At 52.9% G+C, this 20,285-nt stretch overlaps 8 protein-coding genes across 8 annotated transcripts; all 8 read left to right on the forward strand.

The window, feature by feature from the left end:
- Positions 1-841: 841 nt before the first annotated feature.
- QC762_310680 (uncharacterized protein) lies at positions 842-3,157 on the forward strand. Its single transcript, XM_062889366.1, has 2 exons — positions 842-1,499; positions 1,558-3,157. Exons 1-2 carry the CDS (start codon positions 1,102-1,104, stop codon positions 3,023-3,025), a joined length of 1,866 nt encoding a protein of 621 aa, XP_062745422.1. The 5' UTR covers positions 842-1,101; the 3' UTR covers positions 3,026-3,157.
- A 129-nt stretch (positions 3,158-3,286) lies between these two features.
- Positions 3,287-5,693, forward strand: QC762_310670 (uncharacterized protein; the record flags this gene model as incomplete). The annotated part of the gene is made up of 5 exons (XM_062889365.1): positions 3,287-3,989; positions 4,059-4,516; positions 4,570-4,841; positions 4,900-5,535; positions 5,592-5,693. The coding sequence occupies exons 1-5, from the start codon at positions 3,676-3,678 to the stop codon at positions 5,691-5,693; spliced, it is 1,782 nt and encodes a 593-aa protein (XP_062745423.1). The 5' UTR covers positions 3,287-3,675.
- A 278-nt stretch (positions 5,694-5,971) lies between these two features.
- Positions 5,972-8,281, forward strand: QC762_310660 (uncharacterized protein; the record flags this gene model as incomplete). Its single annotated transcript, XM_062889363.1, has 1 exon — positions 5,972-8,281. The coding sequence occupies one exon, from the start codon at positions 5,972-5,974 to the stop codon at positions 8,279-8,281; it is 2,310 nt and encodes a 769-aa protein (XP_062745424.1).
- Positions 8,282-8,815: 534 nt separating this feature from the next.
- Positions 8,816-9,724, forward strand: QC762_310662 (uncharacterized protein; the record flags this gene model as incomplete). The annotated part of the gene is made up of 2 exons (XM_062889364.1): positions 8,816-9,189; positions 9,247-9,724. 2 exons carry the CDS (start codon positions 8,816-8,818, stop codon positions 9,563-9,565), a joined length of 693 nt encoding a protein of 230 aa, XP_062745425.1. The 3' UTR covers positions 9,566-9,724.
- Positions 9,725-12,309: 2,585 nt separating this feature from the next.
- On the forward strand, positions 12,310-14,203 carry QC762_310650 (uncharacterized protein; the record flags this gene model as incomplete). Its single annotated transcript, XM_062889362.1, has 2 exons — positions 12,310-13,094; positions 13,154-14,203. Exons 1-2 carry the CDS (start codon positions 12,993-12,995, stop codon positions 14,201-14,203), a joined length of 1,152 nt encoding a protein of 383 aa, XP_062745426.1. The 5' UTR covers positions 12,310-12,992.
- Positions 14,204-14,898: 695 nt separating this feature from the next.
- Positions 14,899-16,383, forward strand: QC762_310640 (uncharacterized protein; the record flags this gene model as incomplete). Its single annotated transcript, XM_062889361.1, has 3 exons — positions 14,899-15,096; positions 15,155-15,484; positions 15,549-16,383. 3 exons carry the CDS (start codon positions 14,899-14,901, stop codon positions 16,284-16,286), a joined length of 1,266 nt encoding a protein of 421 aa, XP_062745427.1. The 3' UTR covers positions 16,287-16,383.
- A 1,113-nt stretch (positions 16,384-17,496) lies between these two features.
- On the forward strand, positions 17,497-17,778 carry QC762_310630 (uncharacterized protein; the record flags this gene model as incomplete). The annotated part of the gene is made up of 2 exons (XM_062889360.1): positions 17,497-17,665; positions 17,741-17,778. The coding sequence occupies 2 exons, from the start codon at positions 17,497-17,499 to the stop codon at positions 17,776-17,778; spliced, it is 207 nt and encodes a 68-aa protein (XP_062745428.1).
- Positions 17,779-18,329: 551 nt separating this feature from the next.
- Positions 18,330-20,165, forward strand: QC762_310620 (uncharacterized protein; the record flags this gene model as incomplete). The annotated part of the gene is made up of 2 exons (XM_062889359.1): positions 18,330-19,153; positions 19,223-20,165. 2 exons carry the CDS (start codon positions 18,330-18,332, stop codon positions 19,839-19,841), a joined length of 1,443 nt encoding a protein of 480 aa, XP_062745429.1. The 3' UTR covers positions 19,842-20,165.
- Between the last annotated feature and the right edge of the window lie 120 nt (positions 20,166-20,285).

The following is a 20,285-nucleotide window of genomic DNA, read 5'->3' on the forward strand; positions in this document are numbered from 1 at the left end:
CCACGTGGGCATCGGGGATAAGGTGCAGCCAGGGTGTGTACATCTGCATACCTTGTACTGCGTAAGCGGGGACCACTTGGAGTAGGGCGAGCGAGTATGGAGACAAGCTGCATGAGACGGCGAGACAGGCTGAAAATATTTACAATCGCGGTGGACACGGTGCGGGGACATCCTATATCTGTATATAGCGGTGAAGAAGAAGAGTGTGCAGAGACTGAGGAACATAATCATATCATGTTTGCAACGTTTTGTGACTTCTCTCTGCAGCAGATGGACTACGTTATTTTAGTTCGCTTAGGACATAGAGAGAAACTAACTGATGATGCATGTTTGCGGTATCAATCAGCAGGGAGATTTGACATGCACAGGAAGCAATGCCGGGGGTGCCATTGATACCACGGTGAACCAAATTGAAGAGTTGCATCAATGTACACTGCCACGCGATGTTTCTTTCCAGATTCGGGGGCGACTGCATGATGCCACGAGCCATGTTACCATGCATCATGGTCTAGATGTGCATGTCCCCTCCTCATCACCCAAATCTATAGACACACTATTCTTTCTAGCTCTGCGGATGGTCGATAGTCACCGAACAAGCCGGATCGCCAGGTACCCAGGCTAACAAGACAAAAAGAAACTCCTCGGTTCCCGGCCCGCAGGGTTGCAATCCCACCCTTGGCGGTGTCCCTAGCCCATAAGGGGGTTAGTCGATACCAGCACCCCCCGGTTGCCATGCCGAATCCGAGGGGATTCCCGAGTGTTTGACTTGCATTAGACTCGCTCGTATTGCCGGTTCGGGATGTTCCCGGTGGAGCCTCTCCATGGCGTTTTGCAGAAGCCCCTCAGAAGAATCGCGAGTTGGAGTTGTTTCTGGCTGGGGGTGGACGCTTCAACCTTTCCAGCGGCAGCTTGCTTTGCCACTCCCTGCTCGGTGAGGGGAGAATGAGGGGGTACATGCACAGAGGAGGCAATGATTGGGGGGCGGGGGGGAGATGGAAAATGTACTATTTATGACGGTGCCTCCCAACCAACAACAATCCCGTCGATTCTTCTCTGTACCTCTTTTTCGCCCTTCATCAAAAAGAGTCAACCGCAGTTAAGATGGTCCACCTTCCTTCTGTTGGGCTGGCCGTTGCTGTCGCCTCTGGCCTTCTCCAGACCGTTACTGCCGCCCCTCAGGCCTCGACCGACAGCACCTCCACCGCGTCGACCACGTCCTTCCTCGGCGGTCTCTTTGACTTCTTGGACGTTGCCAACCTCACCGTCACCCACCACAACGGCAAGCTCTATGGCTGCAAGTGCTCGCCCGGTCAGCTCTGCTGGCCCCAGCAATGGAAGTGGAATCAGTTGAACACCACCGTGGGTGGCAACTTGAAACTTCACATACCCCCTGCTGCGTCGTGCTATAATACCTTCACCGGTCCCTTGGGCACTGTCAACACGTACGATGCTGCCGCCTGCGCTGACGTGCATGCCAACTGGGAGGATGAGATGTGGACGTGAGTTGTGGCCTTTTTGAGCCAAAGCCTGACCGTGACTGACATTGGATGATATTAGTGTTGAGAAGCCGGGTGCCGCCCTCTGGACATACTTCACCAACGAGACCTGCCGGCCCACTCTCAATCCCACCGACAGCTGCACGCTGGGCTACTATGGCGTTTATGTCATCTCTGCCACCACCCGCAACCACATCAAGGCCGGCATTGACTTTGCTCGCCGCAACAACATCCGCCTAGTCATCCGCAACACCGGCCACGACTTTATCGGCCGCAGCACCGGTGCCGGTTCCCTCATCATCAACACCCACAGCTTCCAGGATGTCAACTGGATTTCGTCGTATGCCGGCCCCGGCTCGTACTCTGGTCCTGCCGTGACCATTGCTGCCGGTGTCCAGGGCCGCTCCATCTTGGAGCAGGGCCATGCTCAGGTTCCTCCCAAGGTGATTGTTACTGGCGAATGCCCAACCGTTGGTGTTGCTGGTGGCTTCATCCAGGGCGGTGGCCACGGTCCCTGGACTACGCTCAAGGGTCTTTCTGCCGACAATGTTCTCGCCTTTGAGGCCATCACAGCGTCTGGCCACTTTGTCACTGCCAACGAGGCCCAAAACTCTGATCTTTTCTGGGCTCTCAAGGGCGGTGGTCCTTCGGCTTTTGCCGTCATCCTGTCCGTCACTATGAAGACGTTCGACGATGTCTCGTCTGCCGGTGCCACCTTCTATGTCAACAACACCCACATTGGTTTTGACAATGACGCTTACTGGAACGCCACCAGCATCTTCCACAAGTGGTCCAACCACTTTGTCGACAATGGGCTCTATGTCTACTATGAGCTCTTCCCCTTCACCCTCCGCGCTCAGCCTTTTGTCGCCATTGGAAAGACGGTCGCCGAGCTCAATGCCATTGTTGCCCCCATGCTTGCTGAGCTCACCGCCAACGGGATTTCCTATGAGTGGAACCCCAAGTCCTTCCCGACCTTCTTCGACCTCTATGTCGATCTTTTCGAGGCCGAGGCTGCCGGTGGTTCTGCCCTGACGGGTGGCTGGTTGTTTGATCACAATGACGTTGCCACCAACAACGACGGCATCATTGAGGCTTTCAAGACGGTCTTCTCGCCCCGCCCCGACATCTTCTCCTTCATTGTCGGTCACTTGTTCAACCCCGGCTACGGCGCTCCTGTCAGCAACAGCGCTACCCACCCTTCGTGGCGCAATGCCACCGACTTTGTCATCACTGTCCTGCCCGTCCCTCTGGGTGCCAGCAAGGCGGTCAAGGCCGACTACCAGAACGTCTTGACCAACACCATTGATCAGGCGCTCCGCGACGCCTCGGGCTCTGGGGCCACCTATGTCAACGAGGCTGACCCTTACCAGCCCAACTGGCAGAGCCACTTCTGGGGCTCTGAGTACCCCCGCCTCAAGCAGATCCGCAAAAAGTGGGATCCCTTGGGAGTGTTTTACTCAATTGCCACCCCCGGCACCGAGGACTGGGAGGTTATCCAAGACACCAGACTCTGCAAGAAGCTTTAAGAGACGCTTGTTGTGAGCCTGCGAGGAGAGAATTGTAAATAACTTACTTTAATGACGACGACGGTGTATATAATGCGAGTATATGACTGCATGAATCCATAATGTTGAACCTTCGAACAATCTTTTTTTCAATTGTATTGTGAAACTGAAAATCAGTGTTGTGAAATGTCTGGCATGTAATTGGCCCTCGTCCAGCAGACATGTGGGGTGGCGATATCGGCTGCAGGTTCGGATTCGAGGTTGAAAAGTCAACAAACCCCATCGGCAAGTTGGTTTTCCCACTTGAAAAAAACTGCCAGAGCCTCATCCATCCATACCAGCCGAGTCAGCTGAAATAACCTGCGCTGCGCATTCACTCCACCGTCATCGTCTCTGGCCTCCACATGCTATCCACAGTTTCCCGCCGCTAGGGATCCGCACTACCCATCCGCCGATAACGAGGACGCTCCACAGGGAAACAAAGCAGGGGAACCTTTCACCGCAACCAAACAACTCCTAGGTTGGGCTTCGCGCCATGTCCATGTCCCTGGCACCCACCTTCCCGTCCCGCGTGCTTCTTTGAGATTGTGACTTTGCGGCTCTCAGAGCCTCAATTTGACGAGTCTTGCCAAGGAACGCCACCGGCACCAGCAGCGGCACCAAAACCCCCCATGGACCGCTCTGAGGTTGACTGCCAAACAACCCTGCCAAACGGGTGCACCATGGCTGAAGCAGCTGATGAGAGAACCCCCCTACTGTCGTCCACCAGCGTCTCTCACACCACTGTTTCTCACTCGGGTGCTTCCCCTGAGGGCCCTGGTATTCCCAGAGACCACCAAGGCGAAGACGATGATGATGTCATCCAGCCCAGAAAAGATCGCAGGCGGTTGAAAAAGATCTGGACCTCACTCAAACCTTCGACCGAAAGTCAGATTCTTCTTGCTGGCTTTCTCATCACCCTGTCTTTCAGCTTCACCCAAGTCCCGTGAGTGCCCCAGCTCTGATGATCAAGTTCCCGGTGAAGCTAAGTGAGTGGGCGAAATCACGTTGGCAGAATCCTCTATGCCTTCCACCTCATGCAATGCGATGACTACTACTCCACTCACCCACCCTACACCGGCCCCGGTGACCGCTGCAACATAGACGAGATCGCCGCCGGCATGGCCACGCAGTTTTCCATCTTGGGAATGTCTACCACGTTCTGCGGAACCATCAACCTGTTTGTTGCTGGCTGGACAGCCAAAAAGATTGGCCCAAAGTATGCCTTGATGATTCAGACCCTGGTCCCTGGCATACGAGTATCGACGCAGATTCTGGGGCTCATGGCTGGAGGAGCAAAGGGAATGTTGATGATCCAGTGCACGCAGATTATCACGGTCATTGGCGGACCTGCTGGGTATCTGTTGATTGTAAACATCATCGCTGGCGAAGTGGTGCCCCCACTGAGAAGGACAGCCGTGTTTGGCATGCTGCAGGGCTGTATCATGCTTGGCCAAGGCCTGGGTTACTTGAGTGAGTTACCTTTACTCAGTTGTATTCTCCATGACGCTAACTGTGTGACTTAGCCGGCGGCATGATGGGTGATATTTGGGGCATCAGCCGGCCTTTCGAAGTAGCCTTTTGCGCGTTTCTCTTGTCAACGCTTTATGTGGCCATGGTGGTGCCATACATTGATGCAAGCACCATCAGCAGTGCAAAGAAAGCTCGAGGCCAGGGCATCTCCCAGTTGTTTACACCCCTGAGAGTGTTGCTGCCGCAGCGAATCTTGTCTCGGAACGGGACCGTGAGGAAACATTACGGACTGATGGTTCTTTGCGCCGGCATCTTTCTTGGTGTGGTATGCCTGCTCCCGTCTCCTCCTGTGGGTGTTACTAAGACTGACAAAACGACAACAGCTGGCAACAGGATATGCGCCGCTGCTTATGCAGCTCTATGCCACAGCCAAGTTTGACTTCAAACAGACCGAGAATGGCTGGTTGACGTCAGGTTTTGCCTTTATGCGCGGTATGTTTTTAATATTTGCTTTCCCCCGCATCATCAACAGGGGACGATGTTGGTACATGACACGGCATCCAGAGGCGCAACAGCACCATGACCACGGCAATGACCATGAAGAAACGGCTCACCTGGCAACCAACCCAGAAGAGTTTGAAGCACCTATAGGATCTTTTGCCGAGCAAGAGCCAGTGGACGCGGAGCCGGTCAAGGAGGACGAGGGGACCGAATTCGACCTGTATTTCTTGCGAATCAGCCTTGTGGTGGACGGGGTGCTGACAATGTGCACGGCCTTTGCAACCGAGAGGTGGCATATATTTCTTGCTGCGTTTTTGCTCCCGCTGGCGTCTGGGTCAGCACCGGCGGCCAAGGGAGTCATGACTGAAATGTGCTCCCCATCTCAACGTGCGGACGCACTAAACGCACTGGGTCTGGTAGAAAACATTGCTCGGCTGTCAACACAGGGCTTGTTCGGCTTTGTATTTGCGGCTCTGGCTGAGGTCGGGAAGCCGCATCTTACCTTTTTTGTCAATGCTGTGAGTGTGCCGAAAGTGATCAAGACTGTTGTGGCCCAAGAGCTGATGTGACATAGGCGATTGCCATTCTCGCGTACGGCATGCTGCTGTTTTCCCGCTTCCCTCCAGAGGGGAGCAAGATCGTCGAAGATGACGCGGATGAAGATGAAAGCTCATAGGGCTGACGAGGGGTATTCCGCAGAATGGGGGAGGGTGGGGCAATGCGTCGTCCTCACACCTAGTTTCCGTCCTCATGTGGAGCTATCGATTGTGTGCCTGCAGCTTCCAACCAGCAGCCAACAATTAATCTTCAATTCAAAGAAGCTCTTCGGCGGTGAGTCAAGTCGGTGCTGCCAGAAGCTGTCCTCGCTGCCTTTTTCTTCATCAACACTTCAGTCTTTCCCACTCTTTCACCATCTCGTCGTCGACCAACAGTCATTCCATCACAACAATCGAAATGGCAGACCAGAGCAATAATAAGCAGCAAGACGAGACCTGGTTTCTCAAGTCCAAGTGTCCAGTTCTCCTCCCCCAGCTTGACGCCCTGCGACTGTCACAGGAGGACTTTTCCACCTATCTCGAACAGACGCTTCAGCGTAACACCAAACCCGACATCAAGGTCGAAAACAAGAAAAGCTATGCAGCTGCCGCGGCTCAGCCAACAACAAACGCCTTTATGGATGGCCTTCTAGCCCATATTACCGGCGTCAATGACTTTCACCTGAGCGACGACAAAATGCTTACCGAAAATGGCGATGTCACCTTCCGGTCTTCAAACAGTATTCTTGTCGATCTGTTCACCGAGCTCGAGGAAGTCATCGATAGCAATCGTCTCGACAGCATTCTCACCGCTGCCTGGGCTGAGGACCCCCTCGCCACCCTCAAGATCATCTTCAACGCCCGGTCGATACATCTCGGCAAGAGCTCGCGCATCTCCTTTTACCGGTGCGCCGGATGGCTGGCTGAGCACCACCCCCTCACCTTGGTCAGCAACATCCACTTGCTCAGCAGGCCCGTGATTTCAAAGCCGACGTCGGCCAAGAAGCAAGAGAGCGAAGCGGTCGAAGAGGATCTCGTCATGGTGGAAGCCGAAACGACAGAAGAGGACGCCTCCGGCCTTGATGTCGTCACCGGCATGTCTCATGGCTATTGGAAGGATCTTTTGAACCTCCTCGCTCTTGCCGCCAACGGAAAGCTCAACGTCCTCGCCAGTCCCCGCGACGTTCTCAATATCAAGTGCGAAACGAAACCATCGGTGCGATACGACCAGGAAAAGGCCAAAGAACAGCGCGCCAAAACCCGCGATGCCCGCCACCATCAAGCCTGTATACTCTTGGAATCGGATGCCACGTACCGCGCACTTCACTTGACTGTCTCGCGTCTCTTTGCCGGGCAGCTCAAGAAGGACATCGCCCTCCTAAGAGACGGCGACAACAAGGCCAAGAAGCAAATCTCGCTCTGCGGCAAGTGGGCTCCGTCAACAGACCGCTTTCACGACAAACACACGTTTGTCGTCTCGACCATCGCTGAGCTGATGTATCCTGCACCCATGTTTAGCTCTGACATTGCGGGCAATCGTGAGCTGTACCTTCGTCATGCACGTGAGGCCTATCGAAAGGATATCTCCGCCCTCCGCAAGCACTTGGACATTGTCGAACGCAAGCTGTCGGCCAAAACCCTCGACAAGATAAAGTACGACCGCGTCCCGTCTGTGGCCATGAACAATTACACCCCAATATTTGCAGCCAAGGACGAGACTCGGTTCATGAAGTACCTCGACGACGTTTCAACTGGCAAGACCCAGATCAGTGGTGCCACTCTCCTTCCCAGCACTCTCATCAAGGCCGCACGTGAGGCATCAGACCGTTCAACATACTCATTCGGCTCGCAAACCAAGAAGAAGCGGACGCTCAAGGAAATGAAGGCTGATGTCGTGGGTGCTGCCACCTCCAAGGTGATTGACGGCCAGTGGAAGACACTTGTCCAGCGCATCAAAGACTCTGGCACTCTGGAATCCTGCATCGCCGTGTGCGATGTTTCTGGGAGCATGAGCAGTCCTGTCTTCCAAGATGGCACCACCCCCATGGACAGCTCCATTGGCCTTTCGCTCCTGGTGGCTGAAGTCACCAAGCCTCCGTTTGGTGGAGCTTTCATCACCTTCTCCACAGATCCCAAAGTTGAGAAGGTTGACCTCAGTGAGGGTCTGGGTAAGAAATATAACAGGATGGTAAGGGCGGACTGGGGCACCAGCACAGACTTCTGTGCCGTCTTCAGCCGTCTGATCCTGCCAATGGCCATCAAGAATGCTGTCAAGCCTGAGGACATGGTCAAGCGAGTATTTGTCTTTAGCGACATGCACTTCAACTCGGCTCAGTACGGTGCCGGTCAGTGGTCTTCGAGCTTCGAGCGGATTCAACAGGATTTCAAGGATGCGGGCTATGAGATGCCCGAGCTGGTGTTTTGGAACCTGGCCGGGGGTCGAGGTGGATATTCCGGCTCATATGACATCGGCCCCAAGCCCGTGGCCGCTGATCAAGTTGGCACAGCTCTTGTCAGCGGGTACTCTGAGGGTATGCTCAAGGTTTTCCTAGGTGGTGCTGGGTTTGACGAGATCAAGGAAGAGGATGAGGAGATGGCCGTGGTTGTAACCAAGGACGGGGAGGAGGTCACGGTAGAGCCAGAGGCGAAGCGTAGAAAAGATCCATACGACCAGCTCAAGCAGGCCATTTCCCACAAGGCGTACGGCGGGTTGGTTGTGTTGGATTAGGCAGCCTTTGGGGGGTTTCGTTTTGTAGAATGGTTTGAAGAACAACAATGTTGCAAAGTAACTAGCAAGCCTCGTTCTATTGTAAACAAAAGCTCCGACTGTCATTCATCCGTAACATCCGGAACTCTCTTAGTTTCATCCCAGGACTGTTGGTGGCTCATGCCCTCTCTGGTGTCTCGCAACAGTTGATAGTGGCGCCGCCTAGCACCAGTACCTTGGTTAAGGTACCCTTTGTCCCTGTTGACGTCTAACAGCGGAAGCGCCGAGACGCTGCCGACAATCTTTCCTATTGCCGGCGTCGCATTCAACTTGGCAAGCCGGGTAAAGCGGATGATGGCAGGTTCCCGCGATATCATAGATTGCCCCCACCGATTTATTGTAGATGAATTGGAGACCAATGCGGGGTTGTCTTACATCTCAGGGGTATTTCGAGGTGACGTAGATGCGAGACAGGAGGATATAAAGAGTTGGAGAAAGTCTCTTATCTGAGACGGTGAGGCATTGTCCGACCACACAAGATTGATAGACACCATCATGAAGCTCTCCCCCTTCACCGCGCTCGTTCCGTTGCTGCCTTCCATCTTGGCCATCCCTGCTTCGTCTCACCTGTCACCAAGACAGCAAAGGTGCATAGGAGATAGCGAACCTGGCCTGTGGGTGGTGGAGAATCTCGAGGTGGAATATACTGGCGACGAAGTGCTCCAGCGCGGCAACGCCACGTTCACGCTCACCAACACCAACACTGAAGTTACCGACACCCTGCGTTGCTCCCTACGAGCCAACTACATTTGTGAATTTTATGGGATCCCGTCTGATCCGAACCTCGATATCTGGTTGCAGCTCAACCTGAACGTTGCAAGCTTCACCCTGAACAAGACCCTTCCTGATTGCCTAGGGCCTGAGTGGGGGTATGTCTTGACCAATGATTGGGGGCGCACAAGACACGAATGCTAACATCAGAGCAGCGACGCTTGGATTGTAGGACAAACCGAACTGTACCTTGAATGCCCACAGGAGTGGACCGACAAGATGGTCTGCCAAGACGATGGGATCAAGGGTGTCGCAGACGGAGATGTGGTGCTGCCCGAAGGCTGGCCGAACGGTCGAGAGGATGAGAAGAGAGAAGTGGCTGCCGATAACAGACAGGACGGGGTTGATCAGGTTGTTCGCAAAAGAATTTCTGGAGGAGGAAGCCAGGCCGAGCATGCACAGCCCCATCAGCAGACGGAGCGCAGAAAGACCAGACCTGTTCAGCCCGTCGGTGAAGAGGAGGCTGAGGCTTAGACTTGCGATGCTAGAAGACTGCGATGCTGTCAGGCAGAGGGTTGATACCTACCTTAAGTCACCTTGAATGAGAAGTTTATGCGCATTGCAGTTAATGACAACTGATGAATTCCACTCAAGCATTTGCTCAATAAGTGTGTAGATGACAGAACCTCCGATTATGAGAGTACGCTTATAACTGCCCTGCTATATCATATTCTTCCCAACCCAGTTGGATAAATTCTAGACCGGAAACTGGAAAACGGATTGCTTGTAAAGAGGTAGGCTGTGCCACACACGTCAACCTGACAAGCCAGGCCTGGATGCGTCTCGACTTCTTGGCCAGACCAATAGTTCCTTCTTAGCACCTAAAGGGACAGGAATGGCGTCGTCATAGACTTGGCGGCACACCAGATATTGGCTGTTTGTCAATATGTGGCGTTGACAAGATGGAAAATGTCTGAGGCGGAGCAGATTGCACAATCAGACTCGAGAGGATATTAAGCTGATGCTTTTCGCTCATCACAGGTCGAAGTCAGCCCATGACAGTCTGGTCCTAACACAGATCGCGCTCTGGCCAAGAGAAGGGAATCTAGCTAATCTGACACCATGTTTCCAGGCGAATCGTTTCTTCTCCTCTGCTCTTTATCTCTGGCTTTCGCTGGGGTAATTGAGTCTTCCCAACAGCGAGGGTAAGTGTCCAAAACCTGTTTAGCAAGTGTTTCAAAACAAGAATTAGGTAACGAACCGGCAAATAGGAGTCTCGAGAGACGCCGCTGGGCTGTGAGAGTCTACGCAACAAATCCCCAAATACCGCGCCCTCTCAGTCCTCCGTCACTTTTGAGACCTCTTACCCCCACAGTTGCGCAGTACCCATCAAAGGCAAATTATATCATGGATACTTTCGAGTTTTTGAGTCCTCTTACATGCCAACTAGAGTCTTCTCTTAATACGCATGTCAAGGGGGAGCCCAGTTTCTGCCTGCCAAAACTTAGAGTAGTTGTACCACTTCAAACTCCCGAGGATAATGAGCTCGCCGAATACGTGGACTACAGATACCCTTCAGCCATCGATAATCTCATACAAAAGGGTCTCTTTCCAAAGCCACTTTTACCCTACCTAAAGCAAGGCCCACTAGCACTCCTGGCCGTACTATCTCTCCCTAGAGAAGATCTTCTTGGTATCGGGTACCTGATAGCGAACGACACGGACACGTGCAAGAATATGGAATGTCAGAATGGCCTGTTCAATCCACTGACTTCAACCTCGCTGAGACCCATCCCGACGCCCATGAAGCAGCACATCAGCAGGATCGATGCCTGGAGCAGAAGTAAAGCAACCGCAACCGCAACAAGCACGAAACAGACCTCGGTAGCTGTCAGTGCTCAACCTACGCGTGCACCCACACCTATCATCATAACTACTAGTTCAACCGTCGTCACCACCAACCTCCAGGGCTACAAAACTCTCAACCGCGTAACGAAAACAGGAACCCAAACTATAACCCCTTCATCACCAACACCCACCCCAGACCCAGTCAGTACATACATACTGCAAGAACAAGACAAAGCGGACATCGTCGAGGCATTCTCCTCCGCCATGCCCCGTCTCTTTGATCGACTTCTAGCACCAATTCCTTCCGTAACGGCGACAATGAAAACAAAAGATATTCCAGCTTCGAAGGTGGAAAGAAAAATAGTAGAGACGTCGATACCCGGGCCTTGGATCGGGGGAGGCAACATTACTGTGAGGTTTTATGAGGCTAATTTGACTTCTTATGGTGATAAGGAAGAGAAGGGAAATGGGACGGCAGGGAATTTGGTCGGGCAAGGTGTGTGGGGTTGGTTAGTGGTAGTGATTGGGATGATGGTCTTGCTTTGACATGGAGGGGACGGTCCACTTCCTATTTCTTCTTCACCGTCAAAGTAGGTAGTTATACTAACGTAGGTAGTTAACACTGAATTACAGAGATATCTTTGCTTAAAAAGAGAGTTTTTTCGGGGCTACTTCTCAACGTAAGTTCAAATTATCAATAACTGAAAGATCAGGGAATTTCGTGACCGGCTCTCTCAGGGCTTTTCAGCTCGTCATCATGCCCTGAAATTCAGCATCAGATGCAGCTTTTCTACCCGTTATGCAACCCAGGGTTTCAGTATACCTAAGGTAACGGGCCGACTGAGTCCACCCAGACCGCAGCCTCTTGGGTTACATGAATCCACCATGATGGATTCTCGAATCACAATACCCAAGGTAGGTACGGTATCCGGGCAAGTATTCTAGATGTCAGATTTGTCAAGTAGGTACCTACTCGGAAATGTCAAACGAATGACGTAGTTACTTTATTGCTGGGTTGTATGGAATGTATCAGGTGAAACCTGTCAATAGTCTAAAGATGTGGTTCTCGCTGTTCAATGAAGCCATGGCGCCACGTCATAGTCAAACTACGGAGATAATGATGATTGAACTATGCCTTTCAGATAATTCAAGCGATGTGTTCGGTACCTACCTTATCTAAGGAGCCCATGATACCAGCCTAGGTGGCCAGCTCGAGTCGACTTGCCAACTAGACCTATTGGCGGAAACCCTTCACCCTCCAAACCTCTTCAAGCCATGGTGGTCCTTTCCATTTGCTTCGGAGAGCCGACTGAAATAACCCCAAGTAAAAATTGGGCGGGAACACAGACTAAACTCACTGTTGATGTAGGCTGCCATGCCGAAGCCCAATCCTACTTTTATCTAACGAGTGTAGGTAAGTATAGGTATACCACAGAAAGACAACGCCGTGCCATGCTCCGGATCAAGGACACTAGAACCACCAGGCAAAGCCTGCTTCACCACCGACCCTCTCGGGCGCTTCTTGGCCCAATGGCAACGAGGATCAGCGGCCTTTTGTCGGTGCCATGACGGTGCATGGTCAACCTTAGCATGACGTGCAGCTTGCACGTGTTGACAATTCCCAGCCAGATTCGGTCCGTTTGACTGCGGGCATGCTCCCCAGACCAGCAACTCCGGCCGCAGACTGCAGTGCAATGGCCCGGCACTACTAACCGAGGTGCGCCGTGCCAAGTGCCCTTCTCCACAGACGGGGTTTGTTGTGGTCGCGGGGCCCCGGATTGTGGCGCCCACGGGAGTGATCTGGTGTAACGGTGAAAAGACGTTGACGATCCTGGGGAAATTCGCCCTGGAAGACGCACTGAAACGCGACATCGCAGGCTTTCGCCGGCCAGGTGGTGGCCTACCTCGGCAGCATAGTTTTTTTTTTGAAGGGCCGAGCAAGACGCCGACAATGTCACCTCCAAAGATGAAGGCTTGGTAGGTTGCCGTGGTCGTCGCCATCAAGCAAAAATCTACCTATTTAAGTCCCGGACCCTCGCTGCCATGATGCTCCAAAACACCACCAGCCAGCCTCATCGCCTCCGAAGAGCCCATCCAGTAACGACTAGCCAAAATGAAGCTGTCATCGACCTTTTCCGTCCTCACGGTGGCCACTGTGGTTCACGGCCATGGTTACCTGACCATCCCGTCCAGTCGGACACGTCTTGGCTCCGAGGTAAGAGCTGCAAGCTGCGAGTTCTCTGGAACCTCAGTACTGACACATGAACCCACCAGGCTGGCCTTGACTCCTGCCCCGAGTGCTCCATTCTCGAGCCTGTCTCGGCCTGGCCCGATCTTGACGTTGCTCCTGTTGGCCGCAGTGGACCCTGTGGTTACAACGCCCGCGTGAGCATCGACTACAACCAGCCTCGCGCTGGGCTGTGGGGCAACTCTCCCGTCGCCCGCTACTCTCCTGGCCAGACCATCGACGTTCAGTGGTGCGTCGACAACAATGGTGACCACGGTGGCATGTTCGCCTACCGTATCTGCCAGGATCAGGCGCTCGTCAAGAAGTTCCTCACACCTGGCTATCTCCCCACCGACGAGGAGAAGCAGGCCGCCGAGGACTGCTTCGAGAGGGGCACGCTTCCCTGCACCGACGTCTCGGGCCAGAACTGCGGCTTCAGCCCTGACTGCTCCCCCGGTCAGCCGTGTTGGCGCAACGACTGGTTCACCTGCAATGCTTTCAATGCCGGTGACCGTCGCGCCTGCCAGGGCGTTGACAATGCTCCCCGCGGGTCTTGCTACACCTCGATTGCTGGAGGTTTCCCCGTCACCAAGAAGATCAAGCTTCCCAATATCAACGTCGGTCACACCCTCCTGAGCTTCAAGTGGAACTCGTTCCAGACCGGTCAGATCTACCTGTCCTGCGCAGATATTGCCATCGGCGAGGGCAGCGGCACCGTCGACCCGCCTGCTTCGACCACCTTCTCGACTGTCGTCACCCCCGGTGCCTCGTGTGCTGCCGCCCCGTCGGTGCCTGTCGTTTTCAACGAGAAGGCCACCACTGCCTATGGCCAGAACATCAAGGTTGTTGGCTCCATCGCCGCGCTCGGCAGTTGGAACCCGGCCAACGCTGTGCCCCTCTCTGCTGCCGGTTACACCAACTCCAACCCCGTCTGGTCCACCACCCTCAACCTGGCTCCTGGCACTTCCTTCACCTACAAGTTCATCAGGGTGGACAGCAACGGCGCTGTGACCTGGGAAAGCGATCCCAACAGGTCCTACACTGTTCCTGCTGCCTGCCAGGGCCAGAGCATGGCTGTCGATTCCACCTGGCGCTAAATTGTGATTGATGGATGAATGGGAGTCGGGCGGCATCGGGCGTTCGGATTGCATGGGGAATAAAAGGGGTCACGAAGGAGGTCACATTACATCGGGCGTTGCATCTTTTATCTGTCTCCAACACTTTATACTGTACATATTTGTTCTCTTCTCTTCATGTTCATCATTTTTATGCAAGGTTCGCGATGGAGATAGGGAATCATGGAGTGGCAACCCGACGTTACATTTCGATCTCTGCCATGTGCACATGCTCTGATGATGATCGCATCCCCGTCTCCATTTCATCACCCCAAGGCTGAATATGGAGCCAGATTGTCGGAAGGAAGCTCTCAAAATGGGAGGGCGGCCCATTGCTTTCCGACCCTGCGTGTTCCCGGTGGCGATTGGCGAACAGCATCCAGGCGTGGTCTCGTCGAGCTTCTAGGGCACTGATAACCCCGGAAACCGTCCCGGGAAAATCCACCCGTCCATCACCCCGACCTCTCAGGCCGGACAAGAGTGCAGGAAACGGCGTTGCCAAGACGCGCCAAGCACACCAAACCCCTGAAGGGCGGCTCATCGACTTCCGCATCGTGAATATGGCAATCAGCTATGTGCTGGGAACTAAACAAAGATAAATATCATCATGGCCTTTTGCTTTTGGTTCGGCCTCTGGAAGGGGCAAGCTGCTTCATCACAGTCTTCCAGTCACCATCATGGTCCTCGCCAAGTCCTTCGTCCTCAGCTTACTGGCCCTTACCGCTGCCGCCGCCCCCAGCGGCCCAGGTGGAAAGGGTCCTCACAAGGGCAAGACGCCCAAGGGTTTTGTTACCGTGCAAGACGGAAAGTTCAAGCTCGACGGCAAGGACTTTTACTTTGCCGGTAGCAATGCGTACTACTTCCCCTTTAATGGCGTATGTCATCACCATCCATTCCAGTCACGATCAATTAATATATGCTAACAACAATCAGGACCAATCCGATGTCGAAAAGGGGTTGACCGCCGCCAAGAAGGCAGGTCTCACCGTCTTCCGCACCTGGGGATTCAACGACAAGAACAGCACATATATCCCGGGTGGTCTTCCACAGTATGGTGGTGAAGGCGCTGGGCCTTCCGAGGTGGTCTTCCAGTGGTTCCACCCCAACGGCACCTCCACCATCAACGTGGCCGGCTTCGACAAGGTTGTCAAGGCCGCTGACAAGGTCGGAACCAAGCTGTTGGTTGCCCTGACAAACAACTGGGCGGATTACGGAGGCATGGACGTCTACACTGTCAACCTGGGTGGAAAGTATCACGATGATGTATGTACCTTACTCAGAGCTGCCCTTCTTCTCACATGGTGGTGTGATCACTGACAGTGAACAGTTCTACACAGTTCCCAAGATCAAGAACGCCTACAAACGCTACGTCAGGGAGATGGTCCTTCGCTACAAGGACTCCCCCACCATCTTTGGCTGGGAGCTCGCCAACGAGCCTCGTTGCGGTGCTGACGGCACTCGCAACCTTCCTCGTAGCCCGAACTGCAACCCGGCCGTCATGGGCGCTTGGGTCAAGGAGATGAGCGCCTACATCAAGTCGCTCGATCCCCACCATCTCGTCACCTGGGGCGGAGAGGGTGAATTCAACCTGCCCCAGGGTTCTGATGACTGGGCCTACGCTGGCGGGAACGGCGGTGACTTTGACCACGAGATCGCCATCGACACAATTGACTTCGGTGTGTTCCATTCGTACCCGGACTGGTGGTCAAAGACTGTGGAATGGACACAGCAGTGGATCCGGGACCACGCCGCGGCTGGTCGCAAGGCCAAGAAGCCTGTTGTCCACGAGGAGTACGGCTGGATGACGCCCGAGGCCAGACTCGAGTACCTCGGAAAGACACACAACTCTACCCGTCTGGAGGTAATTGGCAGCTGGCAAAAGATCGAGGTGGAGGAGAAGCTGGCGGGAACCATGTACTGGCAGTTTGGGTACGGTGGTTACTCATATGGGCGCAACCACAATGACGGCTTCACCATTTATTTGGAGGACCCCGAGGCCAAGGAGCTGGTGTATGGTCATGCCAAGGCTATGGACAAGCTCAACAAGAAGAAGGGTGGTAGATAGAGAGGGAGCAGCACCCCCAATATCTTGATATCGGTTAGCATCCCACATGCATGTATAATAGAAGGTTGTCAGGGAAAATCAAAAGCTTGATTGCGCACTTGATTGACTTGGGGTGATTGTGTGGAGATAAGCATCAGTGCCGACTTGGCAATGTAGGGAGTATAAGGGCCAAGGCGGAAAAAGCCGGTGTCGTGAAGCTTCGCCCACTCCTGTTGAGATCTTCTTCAGCCGTGGGATGCAGGGAGGATCTGAACGGGGCCATGAGACGCTGATCGTGGGTCTTGTGCATCAGTTGCCGTTTTAAGAATGGCCGAGTCTTGTGATGGTTTTTCCATGTTATGAGGGTCCACCTTCGAAAGAGAGGTAGGTAGTGACGGAAAACGAATATCTGAAAGTTGTACGACTACATACGAAACCAGATCACCTTTCCACATGATGCCCACGTCAATTTGTCTATCTTTTCATCACAGGCCATGTCTCAACCCAGGACACGAATACAGAGGGTTGCTTGCATTTTATTCTGGTTTCTACACATCTTTTGAGGCCGCCCCCTTTTGATTCACCTAGACTAGGTAGGTAGGTACAACTGATGGCTTTCTTCACTTGCATGAAAGTTGAGCTGAGCCTGCTCTGTAACGGGTTGTACAACTATTAGGATCATTATCTGTTGGCCAGAGCTGACGGAAAATCCAAGAATGCGAACGCATGATCCGATTACTTCGGGAAGGATGGATGACGGACTGACCTACATGGGGAGTTCTGGATGGTTCCAAAGAATGCGAAAGGCACAGTTGTCTCTCGCTACCGGACATCGGACAACTATCCGACGTTAGGTGGGTGAAATCATGGTGCCTAGTTCCAAATAACATCAATATAAAATGTTGATGGCTTCAGCTCAGAGAACATGAACCTGACACAAAAGATCTGAGTTTGTTACCACTGGACCCCCCTTAACGTTTGCCGGCTGCACATGGCCGATTCGGCTACACAAGCTAGCCACGAGCCAAGTGTTGATCCTGCTTAAAGCGGCGAGGGGCCGCGTGGGTGGTGCACCCATTTCAATCTGACCGACGGGACACAGGCTCGGAAGAGTCGGAGTTGTTTGCTCATACTCGCCTATAAAGATGTGAGAGCCCGTTGCCTCTGTGTCGAGTGGTTGTTCTCAGCCCAGTTGACCATTCATCTCCTGCGGATATCCACATCGCGTACAATGAAGCTCTCGGCGCCAATTCTGTTCTTCACTTTCTTTGCTGCCGCCTCGGTTGCCCAGTACACCGGGCCATGTTCAGTTAACGACTGCGGTGCGAGTCATAGAGTGTGCGCTCGAGGATGGCTCTGTGTCCCCTACCCAAGCTTTGACCCTGCAAAGAGACAAGGTTGTACGTGCAGTACCGCATGAAGTGGGTTCGACCATCAGTTACCTATTAAATGGACCTGTACTGATTTTCTTCCAGACCGAACATCAAACAAGCTACAGCACGGAATTCTGTAGCAAATGGGATGATGGCCGTTTTTCCTAGGCTGTCTTGCTGGGCCAAGCTCAGACTCAACTCTGATTTTGCAAAGGTCCAAGAATTGTTCTGGAGTTACGGGTTGCGCGGGATTGCACATGGGTTCGCTTCATTGGAACAAAGCCTCGAAGAAGAATGAATACACTTCTGCTTGCCTACCGATGTTTTTTTCGTTTATCGCACTGTTGGCCATATTCGCTCGGTTTCAATAGTGGTACCATGGAACGACATTATCTTGTCCCACCTACCGATCATGGCCTGCTGTGCGTGTTTTTGGAACCGCAGAGCCTCGTTGTATCACGCCGAGGGGTAAGATGAGGTAGGATCGGCACCACCTGTAGATGATATCATCACATGCACCTTGCCACGCCGTCGAACCTTTTTTTTAAATAAAAAAAAGGGAAAAACAACCTTGCCTACCTACCTTGCAAGCTTTGGACTGTGCTATTTGTCTAATCTCGTCGCAGCATTCGAAGCTAAGCTTTTCCAAGGCAAAAACTCCACGACGAATTTGACATGAAATGCAAGCAGCATGGGCTCTGACGGGGAGAAGCCAGCATCTCCAACTCTATCCGACACCGGCAATCATGTATCAGAAGCCATCCCCACCCTCGACCGCCACGAAGAAAAGCGGCTGCTCTTGAAGCTAGATGCTGTTTTCGTTCCAATCATCATGCTGGTCTATCTTTCTTGCTTCCTTGACCGCACCAATATCGGCAATGTCAAAGTGGCGGGGATGCCGGAGGATATCGGCGCATCTGATGTCGAGTTTTCGACCGCAGTGTCCATTTTTTACGCAACATATGTCGCATTCGAATCACCCTGGGCTATCCTACTCAAGAAACTCACTCCAAGAGTTGTGTTGACAGGCCTCTGCGTGGTCTGGAGCTTGACTACTATTTTCTCTGGTTTCATCACAGATATCGGGGGGCTGTATGCTGCAAGGTTAATACTAGGAGCATGTGAAGGCGGCCTCTTCCCCGGCTTAAATCTGTATCTGACCATGGTTTACAAACGAGAAGAACAAGCTCGCAGGGTCTCGTATCTGTTTGTTTGTGCGGCATTGTCGGGCGCGTTTGGGGGGTTGTTGGCATACTTGCTCCTGAAAATGGACGGCATAGGGGGATATGCTGGTTGGAGATGGGTCTACATCATAGAAGGCATCTTCAGCATCCTCATAGGCTTGTTGATTTGGTTTGGCTTGCCAAACGATCCCACCAACGCCTACTTCTTGAACGAGAGAGAAAGGGAAATGATGCAGATACGAGCAAAGCAGAGGGCACAGTATATGGGCAGTGAGGAGTTCAGTTGGGAAGAGATCAGAATAGCTTTGAAGGATTTCAAATTGTGGATCAGGTAAAGCCCCTTTTCTTTCCCTTACCAACCCCTATTCATGTCCTGAACACAGTTCTAACTTAGCGAAAGCGGAGCCATTCAATTCTGCCAGGACATACTTTTGTACGGTTTTAGCACGTTTCTCCCTTCCATCATCACCAGTATGGGCCATAGCAGCATCGAAGCTCAGTACCTCACTATCCCGGTTTACATTCTCGGAGGAGCGTGCTTTTTGACCCTGGCATTTGTTTCCGACCATCTGTGCATCCGAGGCCCGTTCATTGCCTTTGCCAACGTCTTTGGCATCGTCGGTTACATTCTCATCATCTGCCCGACAAGTAATGCCGTCAAATTCTTTGGCACGTTTCTGTGCGCAATTGCAGTGTACAGTGGTCCTGGACTCAATCTCACGTGGCTCAATGTAAACGTCGCACCCCATTATCGCCGGGCAGCTTCGATTGGATTCCAACAGACCATCGGCAACACAGCTGGCATCGTGGCAGGCCAAATTTACCGGACTTCACCGTATCTCTTGGGCAACATCTTTTCGGTCAGCGCTCTGGGCCTGGCTCAACTACTAATCCTGATTCACTGGTTGTACATTAGACGGTGCAACTTGCTCAAGGAGCAGATTGCCAGTGGAAAAGTGGAAGACAAGAGAAGGGTAAAGACTGGTGACTGGGAGTTGGACTTTAAATATCATCTCTAGGCATAAGGCTCCCCAATCCTGTCCCACGAAAGCTTTTGGCAGAAATCTCGGCTATTGCCACACTGGAGAATGATCAAGTGGTCGAATACGCTGCAAATCCGGCCCGTTTGATTCTTCTCGATTTAGCCTGTCCAGCCTTCATGTTGTAATCCTTACCAGGATTGCTCCGATGCATACAGGCACTCATCAGAACATCCCAAATTCAGAGAAAACAGACCAACCTTGCAAGAAATCCTACATTTGAATTCCTCACATGCCTAGAACTCTTAAGGAGAGCCACAATGATATACAGACGCCCTTTGTTAATAATTCTAGCTGCTGCAATACCTCTTACTTTTGCCCAGCCGTCTCCCAACATCCTTGATTGGCTAGACCTCTCATCCACCACCTCCACACCATCAACATGCCGTACTGTACTCTCTGGCCAGGCGCTTTTCTTTCCTG

Source organism: Podospora pseudocomata, chromosome 3 (assembly GCF_035222375.1).
Source record: "Podospora pseudocomata strain CBS 415.72m chromosome 3, whole genome shotgun sequence".
Taxonomy (NCBI): Eukaryota; Fungi; Ascomycota; class Sordariomycetes; order Sordariales; family Podosporaceae; genus Podospora; species Podospora pseudocomata.

Bases quoted from the DNA above. Each gene is read 5' to 3' on its own strand.
- QC762_310680 (XM_062889366.1), top strand. From the start codon at position 1,102: ATGGTCCACCTTCCTTCTGTTGGGCTGGCCGTTGCTGTCGCCTCTGGC. The intron at 1,500-1,557 runs GTGAGTTGTGGC...GGATGATATTAG, and splicing joins TGGGAGGATGAGATGTGGAC to TGTTGAGAAGCCGGGTGCCG.